The sequence below is a fragment of the Lactuca sativa genome, chromosome 5, assembly GCF_002870075.4.
Source record: "Lactuca sativa cultivar Salinas chromosome 5, Lsat_Salinas_v11, whole genome shotgun sequence".
Lineage (NCBI taxonomy): Eukaryota > Viridiplantae > Streptophyta > Magnoliopsida > Asterales > Asteraceae > Lactuca > Lactuca sativa.
The window spans coordinates 239,717,090-239,739,071 of NC_056627.2; the positions used below are offsets into that span (position 1 = coordinate 239,717,090).

Below are 21,982 nucleotides of genomic sequence, written 5' to 3' on the forward strand. Positions count from 1 at the left end.
AGAAAATGAGAGTTTTTTTTTTTAATTTGTAGGTGATTGGTTATGGTGGCTAACTGGTGGTTTTGTGGGTTATCGGTGCTCCGGTGGTGGCTGATTTCACAAGACAAAGGGGAGGAATAAGGTTGGTTGGATTTGGCTATTGTGATATCGACTTGATGGTGATTAAGGTGGGTTGTGGTAGTTGTAATAGCTGAAGAAAATGTTGATGAGCAGTTGGTTCAGGTAGGGTAACGGGTTGACGGATGAGGTTGTGAGGAAGGTGGCATAATGTAACAACCAAAATTTTCAAACATTTTTTTTCATTTTTAAATCACCAAAATATAATTCATAGCATTAACTCTTGTCAAATTCTCATCGTCAAATACAATTATTAGGAAGCATAGTCAAATATCCTAGAATCCTCTAGAACTCTAAACATCAGGCTGGTGCGTACAACCATGTCGGTGCCTTCCCGCGGTCGTGTGATGTACCTAAAACACATTTAATCAACACTGTAAGCACAAAGCTCAGTAAGTTCCTCAAAATACCATATGTACAAAATAATTAGCCTCTCATGGTTGATCACGATAAGTACCCTCCGGTCATGTGTCTCAGTGAGGACCCTCCAGTCTCACGTCTCGGTATGGACCCTCCGGTCACAGCTCAACAGATACACAAAGTAATATAATAACATAAGTCACAAATACACTTAAAAGGACAAGATTTATGCTTTGGAGTTCATCAAACTCACAAAGCTTCAAGCTTGGGACATAAAACCCTAGAAATAGACCCAAACATGAACTAATCAAAACAATGAGCAAGTTTCGAGCTTGATACCTCTGGATGATGCACCAACAACAGAAGAACTCAGATCCAAGAGCTTGAATACCAGCTATCCTTCCTTCAAGGCTCCTCCTTCATAAAAGAACTCCACAAGAACACTCAATAAGCCACAAGCACTCACACAAGCTATAGAAACGAGATTTAGGGTTTGAGGGAAGTTGGAGGCTGGAAATGATGGCTCGAAATAAGGCCATCATGTTCCTTAAATAGAAGCACACAGGGCATTAGGGTTTACACTCTAAGCCTAGTACGCCCAGCGTACCCTCTGGTATGCCTAACGTACTAGGCGGCCTCCGCGTCCATGCAAGCACATGAGTACGCTGAGCGTACACACGTGTACGCCCCGCGTACTCAACTGCCACCCTTTCTCAAATAAGGAATAGCCTTGACAAAAGCATAAAAGGTTAGGGTCATCGATGCATACCTTATTTCGAGATGTTACAGTGGTATTGGGTAGAGATGAAGGTGAGACTAGCATTTGATCCCCAAACTTATTTTTTTGGATTTATAGGGGCACAATGTGAGTTTTTTTTTTCTAAGTGGTCACTGTCGTATGGTTAACCGACTATTACAGGTTGACAGTGACTAAAAGACATTTCATATCCTTGTTTAGGGGCCCATAAAGCCCAACAAAAATTTTATGGACTGAATCGACCACCCCTAAAAATTTTGTTGGAGATTTGTGTCATTTATCCTATTTCTTATAAATTTCACGGTATTATCATCATGTTCACATTCCCTTTGTGGTTACCATTTTTGCCATTCTAGCAATATATTTTACTTTCATTTGATGTTGAAGTTTTATTTCATTTTTGTTGGTTATGTTCACTTTATTTTCATGTTTCTTACCTATTTGACAAAAAGTTTGTTTATCATAATTTATTAATTTATGTTTAACAGTTATGAATGAATATTAAATTTTAAACTAAATATAATATCCGGTTATATACTTGTTTTTAATTTTTAAATATGTACGCGGGAATCTTAATTGTATTTTTTATATAAAGTTATATTGACTTTTTATAAGTCCGAAATAGATTATATATAATAGAAAATTAATATTCGAATATTCTAATAGTGTTTCTTTATATTTGTATGAAAACTATATATATATATATATATATATATATATATATATATATATATATATATATATATATATATGAAAAGTGAATATACCCTTAAGGGTATATAAGTTTAGGTACCCAAACACACTATAATACGTCGTTTTGTTTAATATATTTATTATAATGTGTGTAAACTTCAACTTTTAACTTGATTAACTTTCAAGATTTTCGAAATTTCACTAATATCTTTCTTTTATATCATATCTTTTTGCCGAACACTTATTAGGCTATATATATTGTAGTTGAAAATGAAAATTACGTGAGAGGAAGATTTATTAGTAATTTATAATAATCTTGGGAGTAAATCAAGTTTGAAGTTAAATTATAAGAACATTGAACAATTAGAATGTATTATATGATACAAAACGACGTAGTATAATGAGTTTGGGTACCTAAGCTTATATACCCTTAAGGGTATATTCACTTTTCCCTATATATATATATATATGTTAAATTTACCAAATTATCAAGGATTGATAAGGATAGTCAAAGAAGTCATTGTATTCCAAACTCCAAATATAAAGTAAAATATGTTTTTCCTTTAAATTTTAACTTTTTAACAAGCATCGTAAATTGCATCAGCTAATTACTATTCTGGGGAATATCTTGACCAAAAGTTTCACACTACAGGTTGTCAATTACCTTTTAAAATATTTTTATATTCTTTTGTAACCAACATAAATGCTAAATTTGAGATAATATAATGGACTTACGTACAATCATTGGACAAAATTATATATATTTTTCAAATAAAACTAGTCTTTCATTGTTGTAGCTTGTACGTAATTATCTAAACATATATTAATAAAAAACATAATGTAAAAAATGTATAATATTTTACTTAAAGTTATTATTTTAAGTTCCAGTTAAATTAAATGCTGAAATTATCAAATTACCTAAAATAAATATGTACTTTTTTCCTGATCACCAGCCGAAACACGTTGCTTTATCCAAAACATATGGAGTGAGGTTGGAGGAAGTGGTGTCACACTCCCTCATGAAACCGTGGTACCACATAGATGACACGTCAACATTTACCACAAAAGTGTAATTTCATGTCACACCCGCGAAGTGATGACACATTCAATTTAAAAGGTTTAAAAAGAAAAAAAAAAAAAAATATTACCATTCAACAGTCAATTGGAATAGCAATAGGAAGAGATGAGCGCTTCCTTGAAGTACCACAGTGCAGCTTTCACCGCACCCAACCCGCGGTGGAAGGGCGGTGTTTGTGATGATGTGACAAGGGAGGTGCGGCCTCTACCGTAGCAACACCCCATGGCCTGGCTGGTTGTGAATTGTGATGCTTAATTTGATAAAATGTTTTATGAAAAAGTTTTTGTTTAAATTATAAAATATTAGACCATTCGTTAGACCTATTACTAACTATTATAATGGTGGGTGCTACATGATCACCACTAATTACCACTAAATTTATGGGATATACACCACTACCACTCCACTCCGCATTATTTTTTTTAATTCAAAAATACAATAAAAATATAACTTTAAAATAAAATAAAATAAACAAAACATCTATTTTTTTAATTAGTTTTTCATTCAATAATAAAGAAACATTACATTAATATTAAAAACTTCATTACTAAAATAAAGTAGAATTAAAAAAAAAACAAAAAATAAACATAAAAAACTAATCTTCGTTCATGTTAAGTTGGTACAAATGTTCCACGACATCTTCTCGAAGCTGTTATGAATTTCAACAACTCATGCTAAAAATCAAGTCGTTCCGGGTACAAACTCTTCAATCGGGATGACGACGTCGTCCGAATCATACGTGCAAATCGCTCGACACTGATCTTCAATAATCATATTATGCATTATAATACATGTTTCAACCATTCGTTTAATTCTATCTTTATCCTAGAGTCGTGTAGCGTATTTCACTATATAACATTTCTGCTTGAGGGCTCCAAATGTGTAACACCTTGTTTCGAGTCGAATCATAATTCGGGGCCGTGACCCGAAGATTAACTGTCATAAGGCTTCGGGCCTTGGGGAAAGAGAGCTTTAGACTCATTTGAATGTAGGTAATGTGGATTATGTGATCCAAGAGTTTCGTTTCTGCTTTGGATCCCAAGGGTATAATGGTAAAAAGGTGATGGCTTGGGCCTTTCATGAATTTAGGATTTAATTTAGGAAGGTTTTAAGGCAAATAAGATTTGATAGGAATGTAGGGCTTCTCATTATCTTTCCGAGCATATAAAGAACGCCGAAAACAAATTAGGAACGCTGAAGTTATGACCGTTTGCAGTTATGAGAATTTTAGGCTTAGCCGAGTACGCTGGGCGTACTAGGTAGGGAAGATCGCAGAGTGCAATCCAGACGCTGGCTGTACCTAGAGTATAGTGGGCATACTACAATCAGATGGAACCCCTAATTTAGGGTCTTTGACCCTATTTAAAGTCATTAACTCATTTCCAACCCTTCTTATCTTCAGCCTTCATCCCCTCTAACCCAAAATTCAAAACTCTAGCCCTATTTGGAAGGATTTTGAGCCTTTGAGTGATTTTGGTGGATTTTTTGTGCTTTTGGAAGAAGAAGAACTCCTTGGAGAAGTGTTGGTTGTCTTGGAGCTTATAGATCCATGCCTTTTTCATCTTGATCTAGCTTCTAGAGGTATAAAGTTTTAATCTTGATGGCTTTCTCATGTAGATCTAGTTTGGGTCATGAATTGTCAAGTTTTGGTCCCATGGTTGTGGTTCTTATGAGTAGAAGCTACCCAAGAACCTTTAAGACTCATATTTGGTCTTTGTTGAGGTCATTAAGTCATAAAAATCGGATCTTGATGAGTATAATATTTCAATGCATGAGTTGGTGGTCTTTTGACGAAGTTTGAGACTTAGGGCTTTGGTCTAGACCTCATTAAGCCATGCAAAGTCATAAATTCAGGAACTTTATGACTTAAGACATCCCTTAGAGGTTAGATATGTGTTATGGATGTTTTGGTCTTAAGCATTAAGTGTTAAAAGTGGGATTTGGTCGCTAAGGGAGTACGTTAGGCGTACATATGAGTACGCTCAGTGTTAAAAGTGAGATTTGGTCGCTAAAGGAGTAAGTCGTTAACTCATTTCCAACCCTTCTTATCTTCAGCCTCAATCCCCTCTAACCCTAAATTCGAAACCCTAACCCCATCTGGAAGGATTTTGAGCCTTTGAGTGATTTTGGTGGATTTTTGGTGCTTTTGGAAGAAGAATAACTCCTTGGAGAAGTGTTGGTTCTCATGGAGCTTGTTGATCCAGGCCTTGTTCATCTTGATCTAGCTTTTGGAGGTATAAAGTTTTAATCTTGATGGCTTTCTCATGTAGATCTAGTTTGGGTCATGAATTGTCATGTTTTGGTCCCATGGTTGTGGCTATTTTGAGTAGAAGCTACTCCAGAACCTTTAAGCCTCATATGTGGTCTTTGTTGAGGTCATCAAGTCATAAAAATCGGATCTTGATGAGTATAATCTTTCCATGCATGATTTGGTGGTATTTTGATGAAGTTTGAGACTTAGGGCTTTGGTTTGGACCCCATTAAGCCATGCAAAGTCATAAAGTCAGGAACTTTATGACTTAAGACATCCCTTAGAGGTTTGATCTGTGTTATGGACGTTTTGGTCTTAAGCATTAAGTGCTAAAAGTGAGATTTGGTCACCAAGGGAGTACGTTGAGCGTACTTATGCATATGCTTAATGCAATGCATGGTTTCCCTGATTCCTCGTGGTGACTGGTTGTAAAATAGGCTTCAACATGCAGTACATGGGGCGTACTAGTCTGGTAAGTAGGGCAGACTCATAAGATACCCTTATTGGGCATTTTGGTCCTTGGGTATTTTGGGAGTTTGGGCCATGAGTTGTTGGGTCATATATAGGAAGGGTAAAATGGTCTTTTACCCATTTGAATGATAGAATATGAATTGGACCTTGGAATAAGGAAATTGCCTTAATTATTAGTTAGGGATATTTTGGATGTGTTCAACGTGAGAAGCCCGGTAGCAGCAGCGCGTGTGTGTTTTGGCTATCTTGTATTGAGGTGAGTCTCCTCACTGTACCTATGCGTCGAAGGAACCAATGTCGACCCACTAGGATCTATTATATGATAGTTGTCTTTGTAACTCTTACATGGTTTGATGGGCTAAGCCCATTGCATCACGGACTATGCCTATTTGTATGTTTGGTTCGGCCCATGGATTAGGAAGGGCTAGGCCCAATGTATGTTATGTTGGATGTTAGCTATCTTTATGACTCTTTCATTGTATTTTGGGCTAGGCCCATTGGTTAGGAAGAGATAGGCCCATTATTGAGGGTTGGGCCCAATATGAGGACTAGGCCCAAGGATATGTATGGTATGTGGTATTTTTGTGAACTTACTAAGCTTTGTGCTTACAGTTTTATGGTTATGTTTTCAGGTACTTCCAGTTTGAAAGGAAAGGGCCCAGCTTGATCGCGCGGCATCCACCTATGTTTCCGCACTTTATGATTTTTGGAATTGTACTCTGATAATTATTTTACTTTAACGTACTTCTGAATGGTTGATAAGAATAAATGTTGTTTTGTGTTGAATTAAAAATGAAAATTTTACCTTATGATTTTTGGAATGTTACAAAATGCCCTCTCGATATTCTTTTTCATTGATTCCTGTCTTTTTGTAAACAACTTTACCTTTTGACTTCGAGGAATCAAGTATGCCTTCATAAATGTAGAATAATCAGGGTGTATCCCAATCACATAGGTAGTAACCATAGTTGTACGAATGCCCGTTCACCGTGAACGATATATCGGGTGTTTTGTCGGTCCAAACATCGTTGAAAATAGGAGACTGGCCAAGAACATCAATGTCGTTGTTAGACCCCGCAACTCCAAAAAACGAATGGCATCCACAAATCATGAAATGCAACAGTTTCTAGTATCATAGTTGGCTCACATATATCACCTCGTGTAAATTGACCGCGCCACACATTTGGACATTTTTCTCAAGCCACATGCATACAATCTAAACTACTAAACGGACTTGGTAATTCATGTCTCTCTTCATGAGCCAAATATAATCTCTCGGTATCACATGGAGTAGATTTACGCAAATATTCATTGTGAAAAACATCATACACACATGCACAAAGCCAATCTACTTAATCAATTGTGGTCCTCTCGGATACCTTTAAGTACTCATCGGATGCATCAAACGTTATACCGTATCCCAAATACCTAAGCGCGGTTGCACATTTTTGTATACTAGAAAAACTCATTCTTTCTCTAGCATTGGGTTTTTGTTTAAAAAAATCATAACGGGCTTCTAAAGCATTAATAATACGTAAAAATATAGCCTTATTTAGATGCAAACGACGTTCGAACGAGTCGTCATTGTAAAGACAATTACCGGCAAAGCAATCACGTACCTATAAGTCGTGTGCAGCTTGGCGATCACGATTGACAACCGCTCTTGAACGCGCAACATTTGACATTTCTTCATTGTGAAGAAGGCCGAGATGAATTGTCCGTCATCATCCGAGTCAAAATTCTTAAAGAAATCCATGTATTTATGTTTTAGAGAATGAGTGTAAAATTTGAAGAAATGTGAAAGTTATGTATTATGTTTATATAAGTAATGAGTTTGTAAAAAAAATAAATTAAAAACTTAAAAATAACGACCGTTGAACAGTCGAATTGGCAGCCTCGTTTCTATGGGTCGTGCACCATTGTCATAACCATCACGAATCACCACGACTCACGACGACACCCTGAGAAGGTGTGCACGATCGTGGTTCATAGTCACGTATACCGCAGACGATCTCGTGCATACCGTTTGGTCTTATAGAACTACGTACTTGAAAAAACCTTTTGCAGACCAAATGTGTTAATTCGAACCGTAGTCTTACTAAAGATAAAAACGTTGCATTGTGTAAAGAAAAAAAGAAAAAGATCAATATAAAATCTTACAAAAAAATTACTGTGTTTATTTTAAAAAAGTAACTCAAATAATTTTGAGATGACTACTATTAAATTTGAAATATATTGTGAGTTGCTTTTGACTCTTTCAATTTTATTTTTATAGCTAATTTGTTTTTTTATAATCATTTGACTTTTCAAATATAACATTCAAATTAAGTCGACTTATTCCAAAGAAATACAGAAATTATAACCTTTAATTTAAGCCTGTTTGCAAAAAATAACAATAAATTTTAAATACGGATTTATTATATACTATCATTTAACCAGTTAAAATAGCAAAACAAACCAAAACTAAAAGCCGTTATAATAATTTATAGATGCCCCCTGTGCTAGTGACATTAATCATATTAAATGTAAACTTTAAAAAAAATCTCAATATTCCATGAAAAAGACGTTATATTTGGAGAATAAAAATTAATACAATCCATATATCCATATAAAGTATTAAAAAAACAAACTTAAGATATGAACTAAAAAACGACCATATGCAACAATTTCTTCTTGAGATTTACCAAAGAATAACACATAATGACATAAACACCGATGAAGTGATGAAGTATTGCCCATGAAACCCCAACCCGACCCGACCCATAAAAATCAATTCAAAATAAACATAAAAACACCAAAAACAAAAATATTTAAAAAAAAAATCTCTACTCTATTTTCATTCAGATTATCCGGGATCACGGTGTGACAGTATTTGGCGAGTTTCGGGTCTCCGTTGGCGGCGTATGCACATCCGACCCTTTAGACGGGTCATCAGACGACTGTCTCAACCCGTCATCCGTTTCACCGCGATTCATATCCTCCATCATCCTAACAACCTCCTGCATCGCGGGTCGCTGATCTGGCACAGTCGATACACACGCCATTGCTATTTGCAACAATTGAACCATTTCCTCTTCAATATTTTGATACCTCATTAATTCCACATCAAAAACCTCAGCAGTCCATTCCTCACGCACCACCGATTGGACCCACCGTGGCAAATCTATCCCTTCTTCCCCCAATGACGCTTGGTTTGGAGCTTTTCCTGTTAAAAGCTCCAATAAGAGTACCCCGAAGCTATACACATCCGATTTGAATGTGACTTTTCGGGTCTCGAGCACCTCTGGTGCTCGATACCCTGTGACACGTGTGTTCGGGGAGCTTGACCCCCCGAACAGCGTGTTGAGACCGAAATCGGAAACAGACGCGTCGCGGTTGGTTTCTTGCCGGAGGAGGATGTTTGATGCTTTGATGTTGCCGTGCACGACTTTTCCGGCGACGTGGAGGTATGCCACCCCTCTGGCGGCACTTAGTGCGATTCTCATCCGGTGGTCCCAATCTAGCGGTGTCCGCCCCGATCCTCTACTTCCTGCAAAATAATCATGTTTTGTTAGTAACAACTAACACCGTGCAGTATACTGTACAACAACCCCTAAGCTGACCCACACTGTACATACAGATATAAAAATGGATCAATTAATTAGTTGTATGCATTTGTGATATCCCAATAAAGGGTTCAACTTATCAACTATGCAACTCATCAATGAATTAGTTGGTTGTTGGGTAGGGTACAGCTAGTCAATGCATCAACCGGTTGTACTCATGAATGAATATCCAAATTTCCAAAAAGGGAAATACATGTGTAATTAGCGGAAGGAGCGTGAGATTGAAGGAAAACAAAACAAAAGGACAATAAGGGGCAAAAATGGAAAAACATTCTTTCATCATGATTGCAAAGGGTGGAAAAGCATGTTGGTGGGGAAACATGGGGGGGCGTGTAGCAATTATTAGTTTATTAAAGGAGTTGATGTGTAACATTTACTACTACTCACTTGCGTAAAAGAAAGACGGGTAGCCCACACAGATATCATGCGCCGGGATGCACATTTCACACCACATGGATGTCATTATTAAAAGGGAAAAAAACATACTTCCGACAATTACGTATATTTGTGCTTTTAAACTTTAAAATAACGGAATATTTAACATCAAACAAACATCTTTAGATATTTACCTTCTGACTAAAAAAATTATTTATATTTTAAAACGAGCATTTTCACATACGAATTTTGTTTATTTATTCCTACGATCATATAATTTTTAAACAAATGTCTCAAATCTTATAAGGTAAAACCAGTTGCGTGATGAACAACTATTTATGCATAAGGTACAAGTCTTTATACCATTAACCATAAGGTCCCAAAATTCCAAGCAACGTGACTCAAAAAAAACTCTAAAAAGACCAACTGTTTTTAGGTGAAAGATAAGTCTATTAATGCATAAAGTACAAGTCTTTATAGCATGATTTGAGTTGGAAAATACACAAATAGTTAAGAATTTCATTCAAGGGATAAAAAATGGTCCCAAAAATAAAGCATTTTGCACCCAATGGCTACTTTTATGAAATCCTTTAGACAGGTGTGCAAAATACAACTACTGATGCAGAAAGTACAAGTCTTTGTTGCATAATGAAAAATGGATAGTGACTTGTGACCATTGCCACCCCACTAATGTACCATATAAACTACCTAATTCTATCATTGGCTTTACTCATAGACCCTAGTCAATGTTCAGAGGTTTAAGCTTGTACACAACGCAACAAGACTTGTACACTGGAACATATCCTAAAATCAACATTCATGTGATTCAAGAGCTTCCATTGAAATCTTTAAAAATGAAGATGATAAAGATTCAAACCCGTGAATACCCACAATTTGAATGCAATAAATCAATCAAAAATGGAATAAATAATGCGAAATGTGGTGAGAAAGATGAAGAAATTATTACCATGGAGAAGAGCGGATAAGCTACCAGCAGGCATGTAATCAGAAACAAGCAATTTTTCATCCTTTGAGAAATAGAAAGCTCTCAATGGAACCACATTTTCGTTCTTCATCTTCCCCAAAACCTCCATTTGTGATTCGAATTCCTTCTTTGTAACCACCACATCTTTCAGTCTCTTAACAACCACAGTCGTTCCTTCCTCCAACACCGCCTTGTACGACGTCCCAACACTCCCTTTCCCCAAAACCTCAGCTGATGCTCTCAACAGATCTTCCAAATCAAAACTGTAAATCCCGCCATCGAAGAACACTAACTTGTTTCTCTCACCTTCCGTCGACGCGCCGGTAATGTCGTCTTTAGATGAAGAAGTCCCGGCTTCGGCAACACCTCTGGAAGCAGCTGTTGAAGCAGGCAACGGAGGTTTTGGAGATTGTTTGCTCCGCTGATTTCTCTTTTTTCGTAAAAAGAGGAGTAGGATTAGCAACAATAAAGCTAGAACAAGCGCGGATCCGACTGCAATAGCGACAATTGCCCCGGTTGAGAGCTTCTTCTTTGATTTTTTGTGTAATGCCGGTGGTTCATCCGAAGATGGAGATGGCGCCGGGGAAGGGAAGAATGAGCTATTACAAGCGGGTAAAGGATCACCGCAGAGATTAATGTTCCCGGAGAATGCAGATAGCGGAAACGAGGCCAACGACGTAGGAATCGAACCATTTAGATTATTATTTGAGAGGTTCAGAGCGACTAAACTCGCCGGGCTTATACTCGGAAGTTGGCCGGAAAAAGCGTTGTTCTCTAAGAAAAGCCCAGTGAGTTCGGTTAAATTGTTGATGGAAAACGGAAGCGGGCCAGAAAAGTTGTTGCGGGAGAGATCTAAACGGGTTAAACGAGTCAACTCGGATAGACTCGGTGGGAAACCACCGGAAAACCTGTTATCCTGCAAGTAAACGCTTCGAAGGAAGGCGAGATTGGAGAAATCAGAAGGGAGGCCGCCTGTGAGGCCATTGGAGTGGAGTGACAGAACACGGAGCTGAGATAAGCTTCCAATGGTTTTCGGTGGTATGCTCCCAACAAGGTCGACGCCAGGTAGACGGAGGTAGATTACGGAGGAGTTAGTTGGGTCACAGGTAACGCCGATCCATGAGCAAGCGGATTCCGACGCGTTCCATGAGATACGAGAAGCGTGAGGAACTTTAGAGATGAATGAAAGGAGCGCTTGCTTGTCCTGTGTCGGCTCGGATGTGAGTCGGTGGCTCAGAAGGAAAAGTGAAAAGAGTAAAATGGCAAAACGAGCCATGGAAGAAATGCACTGTGATTTTGTTTCTAGTTGAGGAAAGGGAGATGAGTAGGTGGTGGGTGGTGGTTATTTTGGAGGTTTCCGGCGACAGGCGGCCATTAGAGGGGGAGGGAGGTTTTAGAGAGAGAAAGAATGTCTGGTCAGAGAGAGAGAGAGAGAGAGAGAGTAATAAATCACGAGAGGTGGATGGATGGATGAAGGAATATTGTTAAAAGGAAAAGGAGAAAAAGTAGTGTCGTTTTGCTGGCAGCCAACAATTAAAAAGAACTTTTTTTTTTTTTTAAATAAAACATTGTAATCTGAATCTATCTTATACTATATACTCCTATTTCAGTTAACTAAAAAAATTATACTATAAAGTTAAGTTTCAACAGAAAGTTGATAACAATAAATTCCAAAATAAAAAGAATCAAAATTGGTAGCAACATTATTTCAAATAAAGATAGTTGTGTAACAAATTGAAAATTTCACTAGTATAATACAATAAGATAAAAATAATAATGTATATTGTAAATCAGTTTAAACGAATAAATATTTAAAATCGTATGTAATAACTAAATTTTCAATAAATTTATCAATGTGATGAAAAAATTGTTATAATAAATAACAATTTTCAAATATGTGTGCATAACGTGTGTTTGGCGCGTTATAGCTAACTTATTTTTTAAGTTTTTTTATGTTATAGTGTTTGGTAAACCAAAAAGTAGCTTTCAAGCTAACTTTTTGAAAAACTACTTAGATTAACTTTTTAGGAGTTTTTTTTAAATTTTCCACATACACCTTAATTAATTATAGAAATACATACTCCTACATGTCCTTTTATGTAATTTTAAATATTTCAGCTAGTTTTACCAAATTTTATTTTTTATCAGTTAGTTTTTCAGCTATCAGTTAGTTTTTTATTTAACAGCTAGTTTTTCAGCTATCAGCTAGCTTTTCAGCTAACAGCTAACTTTTCAGCTAGCACGCCAAATATAGCCTAAATCGAGTTTATCAAGATTTATTTATTTTTATTTTTAGAACGATATCAATTCTTATTAACTAATATTTATACTATATTATATTTGTATTTTATTGTTATATTTTTAATAATTATTCAATATAATAAATAGTTATAATTATATTTATATACTATTGAGTAATTATTAATTATAAATATTTTAATATATTTGCAAAAAAAATATAAAATACTTGTTAGTGTGTTGGTAGAAACCATTTTTTAAATGGTGTTATTGCATTTGTTTAGTTGTAATTATAAAAAAAAATTGTAGTGAATATTATAAAAAATTTTAGTTATTTTATTTAATAATAATTTATTGTTAGATATTTAAAGTAATTAAGGTTGAACGTTGAGAGTATGTATATTTGTAATTCTAGAATTCTAGAATATATATATATATATATATATATATATATATATATATATATATATATAGAGAGAGAGAGAGAGAGAGAACGGTATCAATATTTATTAACTAATATATATACTATATTATATTTGTATTTTATTGTTATATTTTTAATATTTATTCAATATAATAAATAGTTTTAATTATATTTATATACTATTGAGTAATTATTAATTATAAATATTTTAATATATTTGTAAAAAAAATGTAAAATACTTGTTAGTATGTTGGTAGAAACCATTTTTTAAATGTTGTTATTGTATTTGTTTAGTTGTAATTAAAAAAATGGTATGACAAAACTGAATATTATAAAAATGTGAATGATGTAATAACATATCAAATCTATATGTTTTTTAGTTATTTTATTTAATAATAAATTATTGTTATTATTTAAAGTAATTAAGGCTGAACGTTGAGAGTATGTATATTTGTAATTCTAGAATGTATATATATATATATATATATATATATATATATATATATATATATATATATAGAGAGAGAGAGAGAGAGAGAGAGGTAGAGGTTCATTTGAGACCACCTATATTTTGTGAGACATGGGGACCAAATCTTAGCCTTTGATCAAATTTGATCTTGTGGCTCATAAAAAAAGGGATTAACATTAATTAATCTAGTTGATTAGTTAATTAGGGGTAGATTAGTCACTAGGTTAAATTTAAAGATGATTAGGTTAGCTTAATTTTCACGTCGCCCAGAAATCATCTCACCTGTTCCTATTTTCTACCAATTTATTCGATGAAACAACATTCCTTGTTCTTCAATTCAATTTGATCGATATTCTATCTCCAATCTTATATTCTTTCAACCGACAATCGATTTGATTTGGACATTGATCGAACGATGCTAAATCATAGCTTTTAAATTCACGATGTTTGTGTTCTTCGAGTTCATGTTCTTGATTCTTCTTCATCTGCAATTGATAAGCTGAGTGATTTTGATCAATTTTAACTTTGTGATCATTGATTTCGGTAGAGGTTCAAGTGTTCAACGATTTCTGCTAATCTTCATCTTCAACAATTGTTTACGATCTTTCAAGCCGTGAATTTTACTCAACATCATGAAATCGTCAATTGATCAAGGTTTGAGTTTTCATCGATTTCACTGTTAGTTGCATATAACGTATTCAATTTTTAACCTAGTTCATGAATTGAATCATCAAGCTATTATCGATTTCTCCAATTTTATATTTGTATGATTTGTGATTTCAGCAATCAAACATCATCTGTTGTTGAGACATCCAATTCAGCAATCAAAGATCGTTTGTTGTTGAATTTGTTTGAGCTAGAAAACAATTTAATCTATAATATGTTATTTGACAACGCATCATCTATTTCATTGTTTGTTTTTTAACTTTCATTCAATCATTATGTTTTTCAGCAATATGTCATCTGTTTTCTTTTGATTAACATCATCTATTTGCTTTTCATTAACATCATCTTAGTGATAAGTTCATGATAAGTTCATGAGACTGCATGTTATTCTTATAGAATATTGTACATACATTGATATTTCAATAATGATAACAATTATGGATGATTTGGATATGCATGACATCGAAAACAATCATCTCGATGAAGAAAATCATCAGTTCGGTTCTACTGATTCAGAGAGTCTTCATAACGAGGAAAATCAATCGGAAACCCAAGGTAATCATTGCTTTCATTGTTAGTTGCATATAACATATTCAATTTTTAATGTAGTAACAATTATTTATGATTTTAGGTATGAATGACATCGAAAATGATCATTACGATGAAGAAAATCATCAATTCAGCTATGGTGATTCAGAGATTCTGCATAATGATGGAAATTAATCAGAAATCCAAGGTAATTCTGTTGCTGATATCGGTTATTCTTTATAGAATGATGTTGGTGATAAGTTCATGTTACTGCATATTATGCTTATTGAATAATGCACATATAACATTATGGTTTTTTATGATTACAGTCATATGAATGCAAATTATTCTGATTATATGTTAACATGGTGGTATATTCTTTTTTGTAGTTCAAAGTGACAATGTTGCAGCACAATATGGCTCTTGCAAACAATTCATTGGAGCTGATGGTTCTTTATTTTGGATTCCAGAGGTTGAAGCTAGTTGGATGCCTACTTTGGGTTCAATTTTTAAAGATATCAAAGATGCTATTAAGTGGTATAAAGGATATGCATTAAGATCTGGTTTTGATATTAGAAAATCAACAGAGAGGAAAAAGAGTGGAATCACAACTTCGAAATATTTTATATACAATAGAGGGGGATTGCCAAACACTTCTACCTTAGACATAATTAGTGATGATCATAACAAGAAATTGAGAAATAGTAATTGTAAACACACAAATTGCAAAGCTTTTGTTGCATTCAAAGTTATACCACATTCTTCAGAAGTTTACCTATGGTGCTTTGAACAACAACACAACCACAGATTGATCAATCAAGATTGTATGCATCTTTCAAGAGCTAAACGTCAGTTGAATGTTGTTGATCAAGCTTTTATACATAAGCTTTCGAGTGCAAAGGTGGGGGCAACTACAACATATAGGCTAATGTGCGTTATAAAAGGAGGATGTGAATTTGTTGATGGACTAGAGATAGATTGGAAAATTTTTACAAGGGATATAAATTGTCACATCGGGGGCACTGATGCAAATTTGTTGATTACAAAGCTTCAGAATCGTAAAGAGAATGTTATAAATTTTACATACGAATACAGATGTGACAAGAAGCAGTTAAATGCTCTCTTTTGGGTTGATGACACTTTAAAACAAAACTTTGAGTTATTTGGGGACGTTGTTTCGTTTGACGCAACATATCGTACAAACAGGTATTTATTCTAGAATTATAAACATTTTTAGTTATATATTCTAATGGTATTTTTTTGTGTTTTTTTAGGTATTGTATGGTATTGGTACCTTTTACTGGCATTTATAATCACAAAAGGTGCGTCACTTTTGGAGCTGGTTTGTTGTGTAGAGAAGATACAAATTCCTATATTTGGTTACTTCGGTCATTCTTGAAGTGTTTTGGAAAAGCATCAATCATGGTCGTGACCGATCACGATCCAACAATGAAAAAAGCTATTGAGATAGTATTGCCATACACAAAACATAGATTTTGTATGTGGCATATCACAAGTAAACTTCCATTGAAGGTACTAACATTATTGTTATATTCTTATCAGTATAAATATGACATTATTTTCAATATAAATATGACAGTATTGTTCTTTTCTTATCAGAATTTTAAATGAAATATTTTTTGTAATTAGGATAATAGATTAAATTAAATGCCATTTTATACTATATTATATTCTAACAGAATAATATATGAATTGTTTTTGAAGGTAAGCTGGGAAACAATGAATGAATCGGATTTTAAGGCGGGCTTCAATAGTATAGTATGGGACTCCAAAATTGTTGTCAATGATTTTGAAATGAGATGGGATCCATTAATGGTAAAATATTAGCTGCAAGACAATAAATGGATGAAAGATATGTTTGATTTGAGAAGCAGTTGGATTCCAGCCTATTTTAAAGATGTACCGATGTCAGGTCTAATGAGAACAACTTCTCGGTCGGAAAGTGAGAATTCAGCATTCAATAGGGTATCGCATCATGGTTATACGTTAAACAATTTCATGAATGCTTTTGAGTCTGTTATGGAAAGGCAAAGGAATAATCAGATCAAATTTGATTTTGATACATCTACTATAATTCCAATCATCAAAACACCTCTTGAAGATATGGAGAAACATGCATCTATGGTATACACCAGGACTATTTTTCTCATGGTGCAGAGGGAGATTCGTCATTCACTTGTTTCTTATTCACAGAAGAGTGTTACATCAGGCGTTGTTTCTGACATATGCATTGTCAAACATAAAAGGACAAATATATCAAAGAAGAAGGTAGTAGTTGAGAAAAAAGAAAAAGTTGACATCGATTCTGAGGTAATGTTGACATTTTAGAATATACTTAATATTCTAATAATTTTGAAAAAATATTCTAATTTTTCTTTTTTGAATATACTTATTATCCTAATACTTTTGAAACAGGTTGAATTCAACAGAGAAGATCTAACAGTGAAATGTTCATGCATGCTTTTTGAGCGGTTTGGAATTTTTTGTAGACACATATTCTGTATTCTAAAGATTTATGACATACAAGAGATTCCGTCAAGATACATTCTTAAGAGATGGAGAAGAGATATTATCCCCACCACAGTTTTGAAAAGGACGTTTAGATATGGTGATTCGTCTGGAAATGTTGAGAAGGTTGCATACAAAGCTTTTTCCATGCTTGATCAATGCTTGTCTTCATTAAGTAATGATGACAAGAAGTTAGAAGATTTCATGCAGAAGCTTGAAGTTTTTATGACTGATATTGGTGAACAAGGTTCAGACAAATTACCGGTTACAAAAGAAGCTCATATTGATAAACTTTACGGAGCTACTACGAATCCTGAAGTTGTTGATGTTGAAAATCCACCTATGGTGAAGAATAAAGGTTCTGGTACAGGAAAATGATAGTTTCGTTTTTATTACTTCTTTTCATAGTTTATTTTTAGTTAAAACCACCTCATTTTAGTTAATCTTCACGCATATTTTCTCTTTTTGTTATTTTTCTCCTTTACCGGGTGCTTTCTAGTCTTTTGAGCTTATTTGCAGGATTTGCCGAAGACTATTTGTTATTGGAGGTTTGGAAGGAGTGCGGGACTATTGGAGGCTTGCAATTTGTTCATGGAATTGAAGTGGTGCAATTGGGCTTGGTGTCAATATAAGCAAGAAGCGCGTCATACTTAAATTTTGGGCGGGACGACGAGAATTCGAGCTATAGAAGATTAAAGGAGCATTGGAGCATCTTGGAAGAGTTTGGAAGACATAATTGGGCTATCAAGAACTTACACAAACGGGTTGGACCATAGATGAGAAGAGTAATCTAGAAGTGCCAATTAAATGGGCCAAAAAGCCAATTCAGCAGAATCCACGCGGTCCGCGTGGATTTACAAATGGTCCGCGTGGATCGCACTGTGAAGAACCCGAATTTTAGCCTTTTGTCTCTATATGGGGAAAGTTGGTGGAATACTTTTGGGCAACTTTTGGATCCGATTTTTGACCACTTTTACTGAAGTTTTGAGAGGATTTTTCATTATGAAGACTTGAAGAAACAAACACTTTTTCTCTCTAGAAGATTAGAAGATTTGTGGATTTCTTTCATCTTTCATCTTGAACAATGTTTGGTATCTCTAATCTCTCTTGTTTTTGTTTAATTTTGGCCATGCTTAGCTAGATTTTCATTTGGTTGACTTGGATATAATTGCTTGAATGTTTTGGTTATTTTGAAGAATTCCATGAACTTGTGTTGAATATCTATGATTATATTTTTTATGAAAACTTCCTTCATATTTATATATCTCTAGTCATGAATATTGATATGTGAATGTTATTTTTGTTGGTTAAATTCTTGGCTAAGTATTGGGTCTTCAATTTAACAAGCAACAATTAGTTTAAATGTTTGTTTTCATTTCATTTAGACTAAGAAAATGTTTTCTCCACAGTGGTAATGAAAGCAATAGATTACTCTTTGGATTTGGTGACTCTTAAAACCTAATGCTAATTGATTTTCACAAAATTACATGCTTTATTAGTTTTGTGACTTTGATTTAGGAAATGTGCTATGAGCTTCTCTAGTCATTTTAATACAAAAGAAGAGTTGACGCAAGTTATGCTTATAAATTGCTATAGCCAAGTTAGATTTTAAACACAAGTATTGCACCTTGGTATTCTCATGATTATTTAACCAAATGTTCAAGTGATGAAAGTCCAAAGTCAACCATCTTTCTTTTATTGATTTTACATCAAACTTTTCTTTTGTTGATTTGTGTTTTTAAATCTTAGTGCAATTCTAGTTTTCTTTTAAACATCTCAAAAGATCAAAATCCCCCATTTTACTTTTACTTTTGTTTTACAAGTACTTAAACAAGTGATTTACATTGAGATTTAAATTGAACCAATCTCCGTGGATACGATCCCTTTACCACTATACACTATTTTAGTGTGTAATATTTAGGGTGTTTATTTTGTTGGCCTCGACAACCACCAAAAAACGTTTAAAAAGTGCTTTGGAGAAGGCTACTATTCAAGGTAACAAGCAATCAAGATCATGCAAAACATGTGGAGTTAAAGGGCATAATTTAAGGAAATGTTTGACATTGTTGAATAACTCCAAGGTACAAAGTGCATAGTTGTGTTTAGAAATATATTTTGATTTTTTTCGTATTTCAATAAAGTTCAATAATACCATACAGATAAAAGTTTGAATTTTTTAGTTTGGACATTTTTCTGTTGTTTTGGTTTGTGATGATGTATGAGACATTTAGGTTGTGATGATGTGTTATACATTTGAGAACATATTGATTCTTCTAATATTTTCAATCTTTAATTTTTCAAAGTATATACGAATGATTGCAGTATAATGCTTTGTTATCAAAATATTATAATACAAGATTATGTATGTAAGAATGTTATATAGGTATATGCAACATCTAATATTATTCTAATAGAATACTGATGACATTATACATTATTCTATTAGAATATTCTACCATGGCCATTAAGAAGTGATCATAATACCTACTATACATTAAGCATTAATCACCTAATAAACCATATCAAGTTTCTTACATAATACTAGGCATCATTTTTTTGTCTAATTTGTTCAAAATAATATAGATATTAGAAAAGAATTGTTGTTAAGTCACCATAACCACATTTATAAAATTCCAAACTTCTATCAAATTATATTTACTACCCATTTCCAATTCATCCATTCTTTTGATACCTTCCTCTAACATCTTTTTTCTAGTCGCATGATCAAATTTTCCAAATTCGATTGCCTCTTTGATGACTCTCTCCTTGTGGTTGTTGATTTCATGTGTAGCAATCTTAACAAAATATAAGGCACGTAATTTTACAAATTGAACATCTTGCACATCACTGCCTTTTTCCATTTCCACATTCCACTTTCCTTGCTTTTCTCCACAATATTTTTCCATATGTCTCATTAAAAGTGCTCCATTCTCTGTTGTCAACTTCTTTGTGTTACAGTCAATTTTCATCATCTTCACTGTTGTTGATCGCAAACCTTCGACTTTATTGACGATAAATGTAGTTTTCTCCAGATATCATATAAAGTACAATTTCTGCAATGTATATTAACAAAATTACATTATTCAATCTATTATATTGTAACTTTAATACATTTAATAAAAGTAAATCAAAACTTACTAATGATGTAGGTGTCATGTGACATCCCCATTTTCACGGCCAGAAAATACCGATTTGTTTATGCTTTGTTTTATAAAATCAGAGTAATCTTTTAAAGAAAACGGTTGTAGAATTTTTTCCCAAAAAAAGATATGATAATAACTTATCAAAACATTTCTCAAAGAGAATGTATTTTCATTTAATAATAAAACCTCGGGATGTCATGTTCCGATACAGACATATAACCATAAACAGAACTTACATTCAATTACACTAATGATTTACATCTCCTTTAATCTCTCAGTGCAAAGAAGCTTCGTATCGATACCTGGGATACAATTAAACTGAGTGGGTCAGGCTTGGGAGCCTGGTGAGCATATAGGGTTTTCAACTAGGGATGTTATTCGGGTCGGAACCGAACCGAACTGACTCGAACCCGAATAAACTGAAAACCGAATAAGGGTAATTGTATGAACCGAAAACTGAACCAAATAAGCAATACGGGTTCGGTTCGGTTCGGTTCCGACCCGAATAACCCAAATAACATGTAGAAGATGATTAAGGAGCCAAATAAACCAAATAACATTTACAATGTGATTATAAATATCGTATTTTGTATGACTTGAATGGAGTTTGATCATAGTAGAAACTATAAAACAACGATGACGAGACGATTATTTTTTCCAGACGCAAGGGTCAACTTTTTTTTTCTTATCGTGAATAGACTTTGAAGTTTGAACTTTGAACCGGTGATGATCGATCAATGAGTCCAGGTTATCGTAAGTCGCAAGGGCAGTAGCCGCAACTGTAGATCAAAGAGTAATGTCGCAAGGATGAGAAAAACCTCAATCGATCAAAGAAGTAATGTCGCTGACTCGTCGATTTGGTGTAATACGGATGATCGAATTCGATTGCGTTGATTTTTTTGGTGTATTACGTGGGTTTTGTTGGGTAACGATCGATAGAAAAGAAGATCGAATAAGCAATCATGTTAGGAAAAAAATGTGACTTTTCATATTCGGTTCGGTCCTTTTGGACCGAATAAGCCCTTATTCGGGTAACCCGAACCGAATAACCCGAAAACCGAATAAGCCTTATATAGATACCTGAAAACCGAATCGAATTGCTTATTCGGGTCTAATTCGGTTCGGTCCGGTTCGGTTTTCGGTTCGGTTCGGGTTTTCGGGCCAAATTCTCATCCCTATTTTCAACCCACAATAATATAATTATTATATTCAATCATCAAATAATCAACCCAATTACCCATCCCCATTATCTTCTTTTAATCTTCCCTAAAGTTATTATCCTAAGGGTCATCT

General features: G+C 34.1%; 2 protein-coding genes across 2 annotated transcripts; one reads left to right on the plus strand and one right to left on the minus strand.

Moving 5' to 3' along the window:
- Window positions 1-8,385: 8,385 nt before the first annotated feature.
- Window positions 8,386-12,204, minus strand: LOC111897944 (probable inactive receptor kinase At2g26730). Its single transcript, XM_023893896.3, has 2 exons — window positions 10,675-12,204; window positions 8,386-9,256 (listed from the first exon to the last, which is right to left on the minus strand). The coding sequence occupies exons 1-2, from the start codon at window positions 11,966-11,968 to the stop codon at window positions 8,583-8,585; spliced, it is 1,968 nt and encodes a 655-aa protein (XP_023749664.1). The 5' UTR covers window positions 11,969-12,204; the 3' UTR covers window positions 8,386-8,582.
- Window positions 12,205-14,926: 2,722 nt separating this feature from the next.
- On the plus strand, window positions 14,927-17,924 carry LOC111897939 (protein FAR1-RELATED SEQUENCE 11-like). Its single transcript, XM_052763630.1, has 6 exons — window positions 14,927-15,044; window positions 15,121-15,177; window positions 15,407-16,223; window positions 16,292-16,487; window positions 16,866-17,348; window positions 17,454-17,924. The coding sequence occupies exons 1-6, from the start codon at window positions 14,927-14,929 to the stop codon at window positions 17,922-17,924; spliced, it is 2,142 nt and encodes a 713-aa protein (XP_052619590.1).
- Window positions 17,925-21,982: the final 4,058 nt, after the last annotated feature.